Here is a 12,498-nt window from a genome sequence, read left to right on the forward strand (position 1 = left end):
CCTCCCTGCTCGGTGCCCAGCAAATGTCTTTATTGATTACTTGCTCCCCAAAGTATTCTATAAATGTATTCAATCACAAAGTACAGTACATTACATTACATTACATACACACATCCATTGTAATTCCATGGAGTGTCCAGCAGGGGCGCACTATATATAGAAGTCAATGGTACTCATTGACTTCTATATAGAGAGCGCCCCCTGCTGGACACTCCATAGGAATTACACCGTTAGTCGTGACTTCACTGCTTCTGAGAGAATTCTAACACTTCCTGATACACTAAATTAAGGGAAATAGCAGTATATGAGCATTTCCCATAATTAATGTACTTTAGAAAATTGTATAACTTGCCATAAGTAATAACATATAAAAAATAAATTTTGGCCGGACTTCTCCTTTAAGACTAGATCAGCTGGGATGCGAATCTCTGACGATCAGCTGATGAAAGGTGCCTGTCCCCTTCATTGTTTACAAGGCCCAGCACTGTACTTTTGACTGTGGCTGGGCCTGGCATTGTAGTTCAGTTCTATTCACTTGTGCCTAGTAAACAGTTAATGTGGACACAGCACTTTCAGAAACATTGATGAAATATGCCAAGAATATTCCATAAATTTTCTATTCCTAGATAATTCTTCTAACTAAACCAATGGATGTGTTATACACACGTAGCAAACAGAGCAACATACTATATACTGTATGTCAGTGGCTTTAAATAGACTGTAAGCAAAATATGTGCACAGATTTGGGTGTTACATATGTCACTAGGATACACACAAAGATGGATGGATAGATAGATAGATAGATAGATAGATAGATAGATAGATAGATAGATAGATAGATATTGTTTAAATAAATATGCAAAAATATTTTAAATGACACTTAGTAATGTATTTATATCATACATAGATATACATACATAGTATACAAATCAGATACAAAAAAATTACAAAAAGTTCCAAGATGCTGGATGGAACACATATTCTCTAGGCTTCAGTACTGAACAAAGAATTTCCATCCGGGAAAAACTGTATTTTAAGTTTTCTTCTAACCATCACTTTCTTCACTTTCTGCAATAATGGCTCCCTTGTCTTCTTTCATGGGTTTTACAGCTGTTTGAAGAAAAAAGAAAAACAGGCAAATGTAAGCTGCAATAAAACATTTAATAATATCAATATGACTATGAATAAAATGATAAGTACTGAAGACATACAGTACAAAGAATGTGACCAGAGAAGTTCCTGCATAAAAGAGCTTACTATATAAATGGAATGGTAATAGAGACACATTAAGTGCATGGTGCTAACTTTGTCCAGGGGATCAGACCCCATCATCTCAGATAACACAGTGTTTTTCTTATTATAGCTGTTTTATAGCAGTCCTGCAGCCTTTAAGTCACAGGTACAGGATCCCTACTCAGTGCAATGATATGACGTCCTGGTGGCTCATAGGGAGTGAATGGGGGAGCAAAAAACTGCTCCAGTTATGTGCAACTGCATCCAGAGGACACAGATGCAGTGAGGGATGGCAATCGCACAGAGACCTAGGCACCGGGTGAAACATCTGGGGCTGTTTTTTATTAATTTTTTTAACCATTATTTTGTATGGAAACTGTCTCTGTTTAGAAAACCACCCCCCAATCCGACCAAAGACCAGAAGCAGAACACAGCACCCACAGTGGTCCTGTGGTGTGGGAAGCAGCTCCAGCAGCCACCAGGACCTCCCCAGATTGACCCACCTCCTTCCCTGGTAACTAGTATCCTCTGGATGACACAGGCACATAGAAGCTGTGCCTGTGTCATCCGTAGTGGGTCCCAGCTGACAATGATAGCCAGGGTTTGCCACAACTGTCAGCACTAGAGCCACTAGGGCTGCAGAGAAGGGATTTTCCTTGTATGGAGGGAGAATTCTCCCTTTGTTCACTAACAGGCTCTATGATGTGATTACAGAGTCCCGGGGAGGGGTGTAGTGGCTGTAGTGGAAAAGATCTCAGCCCTCTCTCCCCTTTTACTGGCAGCTGATGCCAAGGATGTACTGTAATAGAATGGTCTATAGAGCTGATAAAAGTGATTAATAGAATGGTGTATAGATTCAGATACCTGTGATCAGTGGCGTAGCTACAGTGGTCGCAAAGGTCGCACTTGCGACCCGGCCCGCCAGTCAGAGGGGCCCGGCCGCCCCCCCCCCCCCTGTCACTTCATTATCTTACTAACTTGGTTTGTGCAGCAGCTTGATTCACAGACCTATGGATCCAAACTGCTGCTATACGGAAAGCACTGGAGCCGCGTGGGGGCCTGAGGTCCCCGCCCCTGGTGTGTCTGACACTCTGCCAGGACGCTCCAGCCTCAGTCTGCAGGGCTGAGGACCCTCACCAGTCCAGTCAGAGATCCCCCTCCTCTCCTCCACAGAAGCCTGAATCCAGGGGGCTGGCCATATATGCAGGACTCACCTCCTCACAAGAAGCTGTAGGTACGGAGAAAGCATTATGAACGTGAGTGGCTCGGGGGTTGGGGGACTGTGTATCGGCAGTGTCAGCCTGTCAGGTCTGTCCGGGCACCTGCACACTGTCCTTATCAGGCTTCCTCCCCCTGGCTAGAGCAGACACACACAGGGCCAGGAGGTCACAGCTCCAGAGCATTATAAGTTCTCTTAGCAGCAACTACAACTACTATCCTGCTGCTACTGAGTCAGCACACAGAATGAACCCCCTTTCCCCTGTCCCCTCCAGTTCCCTCCCTACTGCTGCACACAGGGACTCAGTACTTCAACCTGGGTGATGAATATAAGGAAAGGACAGCAGTATATACTGACACTGCACAGTGTAGCCGTCATACACATTACAGAAATTCCTTCCTATCATAGTAATCTGTGTCTTTCATTACAATTTGCAGCGAAATCCGCTGCACATACCTCCTCTGTCACTTCCAATGTGATTTCTTACTGGCAGCAGGATTGTCATCCCACTGTGAGTATGTAAGTCCCGACCCCATTAACCCCTTCCCTGCCGCCGGGATAATACATTACTTGTTTCACAATACAGCCACATCTGAGGCTCCTGGCTCCCATAAGTCCCATGCAGCCAATCAATGACTGCAGCAGGGCCATGCACTGATTGGCTGCACGGGACCTCTGGGAGCCAGGAGCCTCAGATGTGGCTGTATTGTGAAACAGGTAATGTATTATCCTGGCGGCAGGGAAGGGGTTAATGTGGTCGGGACTTACATACAGTGGGATGACAATCCCGCTGCAACTATGTAATCACATTGGAAGTGGCAGAGGAGGTATGCGCAGTGGATTTCACTGCAAACTCGCAGAGTGAAATCCGCTGAGGATACATCAAGTGTGAATTTAGCCTGAGGCACATTTGTTGTGTGCTCATCTGACTTATCGGTACTATTTTAGGGTAGAGGGGACTTTTTGAGGGGCCCAAGTTGACCTCTTGCACCAGGGCCCATAAGACATTAGCTACGCCCCTGCCTGTGATGGAATAGAATGTTGCATAGATCCATATACCAGTGATAGAATAGAATGGTGTATACAGCTGATACCAGTGATGGAATATAATGGTGTACAGAGCTGGTACCAGTGATGTAATAGAATGGTGTATAGATCCTGATACCAGTGGTGTAATAGAATAATGCATATAGCCGATACCAGTGATACCAGTGAAAAGAATGGTGTATAGGGCTGATACCAATGATGAAATAGAATGGTGTAGGGAGCTGATACCAGTGATGTAATAGAATAGTGTATAGAGCTAATACTGTACTTATGTTACACTGTATTCAGTTCCTGGAATAGTTTTAGGGCTGGGCAATACTTCCCATATGTAGGGATAAATGAAAAATGTTCGTAATGCAGTACTGTTTGCTGTATGAATGCTGTCTTGTTAAACACATGATAAAAGACATGATAGGGTGCTCTTTCATCATTATTTATCTGTAAATGTTTGCTGTAGGTGCTCCTGCTTCAAATAGACACTTAATTTAGCATTTTCTATACTTTGTTCTTTGACCATACCAGCCCCATAAAAGACAGACTTTTTTGTGCAAAATTGGGTTGTCAGCTCATAGAGGTTTTACTGTATATAGTGTGTAAGTAAAATGTACCTGTCTCCTGGTAGCATTAACAACTACCCTATTCTATTTGTTTATCAATATATTTTCCTAGAATAAAATGCTTCTTCTATTTTAATTTACAAGGAAAAGAAAATACTGGTAGACTCCATCATATCCATCATGTATTATACACAAAGGAACCATATAATGGCTTACAAAGTGCCTCTAGGTCCATGGACCTATAAGAACTCTGTATATGTCAATAGTATATATAGTTTTGCTAGTATAGCTTTCATTTCTAATAGACTGTTGTTATGACATATCGTTGTAGCTGTTGAGCCTTTAATAACTGGTTAGCGGTGCATCTCCAGTAAGTGTTTCATTAATAAGCCATTTAACTATGGTTCTAAGAGCCCAGGTCTCAAGTGGCTCTCCACAGGATTCCCGTTAAAAGAATTCATTGAATCTTGTTATACTATAATTATGGCACATCGCTCTCATTTCCTGTTTACTATGTCTATGAATATTTGATCTTAACGTTCTATTCCTGACATTATGTCACTGCTATTATATTTTTTTCCACTGTTTGCCGCCATCTGTATGGATTGATGTGTAATGTATATGTGGTACATAATGTAGGTGAACATTAGGCATAACAATATATATTATATTATAATTGTTTTTATGTCTTTCTAACCTTAATGACAAACAAGCAATAGGGTCAGTAATATAGGTAAGAGACCACATGTAAGATAGAATTACAAACCACTTCTTGTACTGGTGCATCCTCTTGATGAGGCTTATTTCAGATTTATGTTTCAGAGGACCATATTTCAGATTTATGCCAGATCCAGTGCTACAGAACTGTACTAGAACTTTAATGTTATATCATGGAAGTACCTATTCCTTTATGAAGCTGGTATATGCATGGATTTTTTGTTATAATATTATATATAAAATAAATAAACTTGTAAAAAGTTATGATTTCTCAGTGGTGGATGGTGAGTGGGGAGAAACACTCAGCTCATCATTTCTCTCTCTGTCTCTTTCTTTGTTACAGAAGATGGATTCTATTTCTATGAAGCTGGTCTCTTTCAGTGTGAAGAGACCCCCCTCCCCTTTATAATTTCTATAACTACAACATAGTAAATGTGCATCGGTTACTTAGACATACAATTACAGTGTTTTTGATACTGATACTGAACAGACAACACTGTGCATATGTACTATGTACCTTATTGATTGTTATGCAGGTTTTATTTATGCAGATCGCTGTTTGGTTCCCAGTGATTATATTTGTATTGCTTTCAATAAAAACAAATAACATCTATCTATCTATCTATCTATCTATCTATCTATCTATCTATCTAGAAGTAGAGAAGAAGCTGCACTTCTTAGTACATGTAGTGGGTGCTGTAAGATGCAAGTTCCTTGGCAAAAAGGATCCCCAAATATAGAACGATAATCCACAGCACCCCAGCATCCGATAAAAAAGGATTGTTTGTTGCAAAAAGGTGCAGGAACAAAAAGATGCAACATTTTATTTCTCTTATAGAACCATTATCAAGCATAGTGGGTGGGTCATTAACACAGGTTTATATATAGTCCATTCATTACTACATGCAAGCCCTTGTGTGGTGATTAGCATAGTGAATAAACAGATGTAAACATTATGAAAAACATATTATTGAAAACATTATAATAAAGTGCATCATCATATATTAAAGTAATAAAGTAAATTGCATTATATAGAAAGTACAGTATAAGTGTACTTAGTGTACAATAAAGTGCTAGGTGCTATTAAAATCAAAAGTCCTGTCATATGCAATCATAAATATGCATAGCAGGGAGTGCGAGGGCGCGGAAAACACTCACCACGTATGATGAAAGAGAGACACGGGTGGTGGCGCTCAGGTCAATAATGGAGGACACCATGTAAGTTCGGTGTGGGGGAGATCCTGGTTCACTATCGGCGAGAGTTTAAACAAATACCGTAGTGACGGTATAAAAATGAAGGGATATAGGAACGATGGGCCATCTATATTAAGCAGATAGCAGACCTAATGGAACTATTAGTAGCGCATAAGCTGCGCTCATCATCCTAAGGTCAGCGGCACCGCTCATCCCGTTGCCCCGTCTCCGGTGCGGTAACAAATATGAAGAACAGGGAAAAGTCTGAATGTTTTCCGTGCCCTTGCACTCTCTGCTAAGAATATTCATGATTGTACATGATGCACTTTACTTTATTACTTTAATATATGATGATACACTTTATTATAATATGTTTTTTATAATGTATACATGTGCTTATCGACTCTGCCAATCACCACGCGAGGGGTTGGATGTCGTAATGAACGGACTATATAAACCTGTGTTAATGACCCACCCACTATGCTTGATAATGGTTCTGTGAGAGAACTGAAACGTTGTATGTTTTTGTTCCTGCAGCTTTTTGCAATAAACAAAACTTTTTTCATTGGATGCTGGAGTGCTGTGTATTATCATTCTATATTCTATCTATTAAAAATTATAGTAACACTCTGACTTTGTGTGAGAAAAAAAAGATTAGTGGCATTTTGGATGCTATATTGACACTGATATAGTGACATATTGGATGCCATATTGACACAGATTTTCTCTCATAGAAGTGGGAATCCAATGAATATTTCTAGTTAGTTCCTGACATAGAGGTGACACCAGGGAGCACCTTGTCAGATTGCAAAGAACTAAGTGGTTTCATCCAGGAAAAAGGCTGTATGCCTGTTTACCAGGACACCCTAGGGCTGCATCCATTCTTTAGCCATCAAATGCTGAGTGTTCGGGTTCAGACCAACCCGAGCGTGCTCAAGATTCACTTATCTTTACTGATAAGTACTGAAATTCTTGTGTTTTCTAAAAAAAAAAAAAGTTATTTGAAAACCTAAATAACATTCTGACAACAGTTGACTTGAGGATATTTTTAACAAAATTATCCTTTAACCATTTATTAACATGATTTATATGTTCTGAAGGGAGTTCAGCTAGTCTTTTTTTGATGTTAGGTGGTTGAAATATAGCATTCCTTGCTCTACTTTATAATTATTAAGAATCAAATCTATTAGAATCTAATAATTGCAACAGGTTGTGTAACACGTAATTTCTTCAAAATGCATTTTATATTGCATCAATATCAACCAGGAGAGCTAGAACTTAGGAACACCAGTGCATATAGTCTCAAGGATTCAAAAGCCAGCAAACAATCATTCAGAGAGGGGAGGTACAGAAAGCACAAAGTTACCTTTTTGTAACTGAAATCTTATTTGCTCAGGGATGGTCCTGTCTCCCATAGATTATACACATAAAACGCTGTGCAGGTTTATAACAACATTTATACAGTTACTGATCATAATATTTGTACCTGGGAGCAGTGGTGAAGTGTACAAGGCAGGGGTGTCTTTTCTTCTTGGTTTCTTCAAGTCTGGATCTTTAATTAAGACAGATGGAATTTGCATATTCTTTTGTTGTTTTTCCACATCATCAAATCTTTTTAATAGTAGTTCTGAAAAATCTAAAACACATTTTTCAGTTACCATATAGTAGTTATATTGGCAATGTCATTACCAATAAATAACGTTAAATCAGCAGGGAAGATGGTATACAGCTTCCACAAATAATAGGCATGTTCGTCGTTATTTTAAGACCTGCTCTAAGAACCGACATTAAAATAACGATGTTGGAACACAGCGGGCGACATTGCATTAAATTTAATGCAATGTCGCCGCTGCAGATCAGCATCCATTCTTTTCTTAAAAATAACGTTGTGTGAACCTAGCCCAAGAGTAAGTTTTTAAAAATATACACAGAAAATCTACAAGGTTAAAATTTTATAAATACACCCAAAAATCATCCAGACTAACAGTGGGGGACATCTTTTGCTGTTTACTTTCACTTATTACTTTTGCTATTCTCATCTAGACTTTGCTTTCTTTTTTTTTCTTAGAGGTTTTGTCCTTGCCTGGAATAAATGGTGGCTTGTGTAGGGCTGGTGTATCTTTCCTTCGAGGTTGTTTTATATCCATTTCATTGTTCTGGGGAGCAGGAACAGTTTTTCCTTTTCTCACGTTCATCTGAAAGTCACAGCTCCTCATCAGTTGCTCAGAGAGGCTGTCTGGAAATATTTGGAAGAAAAAAAAAAGTTTTTTTTTTTTTTGTTTTTTTTAAGTGAACTTCCATCACAGATGGTAAGGCCCCAGCATCATTTTGGTCAGTTAGGTAAGGCCATAGCATCCCCTTGGTCAGTCTGGTGAGGCCAAGGCAGGCTCCATTTTTTGCGGGCCCTTGGGCAGCAGAGCCTCAGCTGGCCCCTCATCCATCCACTATGCACCAATTATCCACACACTATGCACACCACCCCACTAACATACACAAAAACACATTATTGACTGACTTACTCTGACTGACAATGACTGACCCAGACACTGACTGACTGACACATTGACTGACTGAAACTGACCAACTGACACAGAAAGTGATTGAGACTGACTGACTGACACAGACAGTGACTGACTGAAACACTTGCTAATACTGACACAGCACTTACAGCTCAGTCTTTTCTCTCTTCCTCTCTGTGTGGGCTGCTCTCCACATGTTAAGGTTGGAAAACTTTGGGTCATGTTTTCTCATGTTCAGCGCTAACCCTGCACTACAGTGAGCAGGCTGAACATTAGAAAACTGGGCCCCTGTCCCTCTCGGGGCCTCTAGAGGTGCTGTGGGCCAATAGCACTTTCCCGGGTAAGCCCTGTGCTGATGCCAGCCCTGGGCCCAGGCATCACTTTATTCTGTTGGGTGATGCTCCAGTGAAAAAAGTTTGAGAAGCCCTGCTCTAGCTGTTCTACACATCATATCAACACTTCATATGTAATGTAGCAATGTTTACCTTGTCTTTATGTTCTGTTACATAGGACTGTGTTTTTGATACTACAACACTAAACCCCAATAAAAACCTGACAGACCTAATTATAAGTCAGTAGAATTTACAATTATTTAATAATGGATACTACATATTAGTCATGATGCCAATAGGAACAGCATCAAATATGATAACATGAACAGAGTCTATGAAGAATATTATATAGTGTATGCCTTAAATTGGCAATGGACATGATTAATCTCAGTACCCCTTGAGTAAATATGACTCCTTCAGATAAGGAATACAAGCTTCATATGCCTTGACTGATCACTTTCTTGTCCCATATTAAACTTACAGTTCTATATCTATGATTGCTTAATAATAAAATAACTAAATCATTTGTAAACAAATGATATTTCTTCTTGCATATGTCTGCCAGTCACACACTTCCATATCCCATGGGGAGAAATCTTAGCCCTTATCTTCCCATCTGGCAGCAGGTCTATTAACAGAAGACAAGTCATATCAGGTTTCTATGTTTCAGCAGAATGAATCATTGTCTTCTGTGAATATGGTGACTCGGGATGACTCATCCTTGTATTTAATGAATAAAAGCAATAATGTCATTTACCTAAAAGCTTACAGTGTTGTTCCTGCTTATCCAATATGTCTTCAGTAAGATCCAGTGGCGACACAAATTCTGTTGACATGATTAAAAGTTTTTTGTTCTTTCTATATGTATAAAAATACAATGATGGAAAATATTGAGAGATATGGTCAAATGATTATCGTTTTTTTAATAATTTTGCTAAGACACCACAACACCAAATGTTAAATAGTCTAACACTTTTAAAAACAGGCAATAGATAGATAGATAGATAGATAGATAGATAGATGAGACAGATTTGACTAATAGTTCCCATTACTTTTACTATTATTTTGTGTAAAGATCTAAGTATATGAATATTTACTGTGTTCAGTGCTTTTCTACCTTTTTTGGTTATATTTGTTTGGAAATTAGTTGGATAGAGATATATGGTACAAACTGAAAAGCACATTTAGTGGTGTCATAAAATTTCTGCATTTATATTTGTGCAACTATGTGAAGGTCTATTTAGTATCCGTGAATAATTTATATTATGATGGTTATACTGCATGTGAGATTCTATACTAAGATAGATAATTAGACAAAGGAAATAAAATGGAACAGTTTTTGTATGGTAAATGTATATGTAAACTAGCTGGCCTAAATAATATAACTAAAAGTAATACTAAATTAATTGTAATTAAACATATGCTGTAACATATTGTAGTGGGATAAAACCAGTGGAAAGCAATTTAACTGCTACAGTAGTAAATATGTTAATGTCACCACAACATATCAAAGAATCAAAGCTTTCTCACAACCCCCAAAAATTCCATGTGCACATAAAATGTACACTGCAAAGCTGTGCTGTGTACTTCTACACTATACTGTGTTTGTATTAAGTTTTATATTGGCAATTCTACCACTGAGCTCATCATACAAAATTGTATAAAGATAAATATGTATGTATAAGTAACATAGTACAAAACAGGAACTGTATATTCTATACAATAAATGCATATATGGTTGCAAGAAATAGTATTCAGTACTCACCAGCGTAAGAGTGCTGCCGGGAGCTGTGTGCAGCTGGAGGTCCTGGTCCAGCTGATGTTGCCTTCTGTTCACCACTTCCATTTAAATAAGTGTAAGAGGTGTTACCATGGAAACATTAGACCAAGAGCGCTACAGTAGTGCCCCACTTGCAGCTATGTTGTGATGGTTTTCTTATGTAATTCTAACAACACAATTAATCAGCTAAAAAGGATAAGAGGGAAGCATAAAAGCAAACACTTAGAAGACCATTATACCATGAGATCACAGAGATGATGCAAGGATTCAATGAGTTGCATGAATACTGACAATAATACAGCAGTGGTAGAATAGTACAATAGTTTTAGTTTCTGTATTATATAAGAAGTAGTATGGCAGAACATTGTGGGATAAAGTACATTGAAGCACGTAATAGAATACAGATCAGAATAAAAGCTGTAGAGGTTTAATACATAGCCCAAAATAACAGCGCTCACATTTCTGGCTGGCCATACCGTACATGTGATTTATCATTTCAAGATATTGGTTGCAACGAAAAAAAACAAAAACCTTATGTTTTATTGGGGTGTTTTGTGATAATCCAGGCACATACCCAATAAGTCCTTTAAAGGAACATAACTACAACATCAATCTAATGCCATAAAGGGGTATAAAGAAAAAACGAACCCCAAGATCTCATAGTCCATCTGCCACTATACAGGACCTAGCCATTTAGGAATACTTACACATTTGTGGCACATCCACAGGATATAACTTGCAGGAGTCTGTCAAGAAATTTATGCTGCTCAAACTACGGGCAGCATGGAGTCCAGACAGGGTCCCCTTGTTACTAACAACTATGTTTTACTCCTAAACGCAGCAAAGAAAATGTAGTTTACAACATACCTGCCAGTATGGCCACTGCTGAAGTTAATTCTTAATCTGAAAGTTTGGGTATCCATGATTACAAATTATGCCTGAGAAAAATGCGCCCAACCTCCATTGGATCAGAATGGAGGTTGTGTGCATTTCCATTATTTGTGGTTTTTAACTATGGATACCCAAACTTCCAGATTAAGAGTGGACTTTGCCTCTTCCACAACGGCCGTGCTGGCAGATACGCTTTAAAACCAAGCTGTGGCACTGGGTGAAGTGTCTGTGGCACAGTCTCCCTGGCTTTCCCTTGCCCAGGATAGCTTTATTGATAGGTTGCTGTCTATTTGCCAATTAAAAGGATCTGTCAATTACTGTAAGTCAAACCAGGCAGTGAGAACTGGTTTGACCACTTCCCAGACACTTTAACAAGTGGCACAGCTTTGTTTTAACCTACAGTATGTTTTCTCTGAAAAGCATCAGCATTTCAGAATAAAGCAAGCTTTTCTATCTCCTGACAGACTCCCAGTAAATTGTCATGTGCAATTCTCTCTTCAGTGATGTCTATAGAAGTCATTGGGAAGAGCTGGGTTATATATATATATATTGTAGGGATCTTCCCGGGGGATGGTGTGTTAGGACACAGTTCAGGCAGCAAACTTGGACTTAAAAACAGCTTTGGCGTTTATTTGTAGCATAAACGGTCCAGCAACATAAATACAGCAACACCGTGCATTGATAATAAAACAAAACAAAAAGGTCTTGCCCGTCTGGGCACTTACTAACACAGGTCACCTATCTGTCACTTCCATAGGCGGTATCGTGGAGTGTGAATAGGCCCCAGCAGTGATAGAACTCCTTGCTCCCAGGAAACACAGCATGCAAGCTGTTCACCCTGGCTGAGAGCAATCTCCTCTAGCTCTGTGGAGCTTTTACCCTGCTGCAGGCTTAACAAGGCACACCTGCCTGCAACACCCGAACTGGACCGGGGGAGGGGAATGGCAGGTCCCACTACCAACCTACCCACCATTCCAGTAAATCCAGGCCCGGAGCATGGAAAAAACCC

At 39.4% G+C, this 12,498-nt stretch overlaps 1 protein-coding gene across 1 annotated transcript; it reads right to left on the reverse strand.

Moving 5' to 3' along the window:
- Positions 1 to 899: 899 nt before the first annotated feature.
- On the reverse strand, positions 900 to 10,691 carry PPP1R17 (protein phosphatase 1 regulatory subunit 17). Its single transcript, XM_069960360.1, has 5 exons — positions 10,584 to 10,691; positions 9,576 to 9,676; positions 8,051 to 8,203; positions 7,454 to 7,603; positions 900 to 1,110 (listed from the first exon to the last, which is right to left on the reverse strand). The coding sequence occupies exons 2-5, from the start codon at positions 9,652 to 9,654 to the stop codon at positions 1,046 to 1,048; spliced, it is 447 nt and encodes a 148-aa protein (XP_069816461.1). The 5' UTR covers positions 9,655 to 9,676; positions 10,584 to 10,691; the 3' UTR covers positions 900 to 1,045.
- Between the last annotated feature and the right edge of the window lie 1,807 nt (positions 10,692 to 12,498).

The sequence above is a fragment of the Dendropsophus ebraccatus genome, chromosome 2, assembly GCF_027789765.1.
Source record: "Dendropsophus ebraccatus isolate aDenEbr1 chromosome 2, aDenEbr1.pat, whole genome shotgun sequence".
Taxonomy (NCBI): Eukaryota; Metazoa; Chordata; class Amphibia; order Anura; family Hylidae; genus Dendropsophus; species Dendropsophus ebraccatus.

Bases quoted from the DNA above. Each gene is read 5' to 3' on its own strand.
- PPP1R17 (XM_069960360.1), bottom strand. From the start codon at position 9,654: ATGTCAACAGAATTTGTGTCGCCACTGGATCTTACTGAAGACATATTG. The intron at 7,604-8,050 runs GCAAGGACAAAA...AATGTGTTTTAG, and splicing joins CAAGCCACCATTTATTCCAG to ATTTTTCAGAACTACTATTA. The intron at 1,111-7,453 runs GTACAAATATTA...TTCTTCAAACAG, and splicing joins CACTTCACCACTGCTCCCAG to CTGTAAAACCCATGAAAGAA.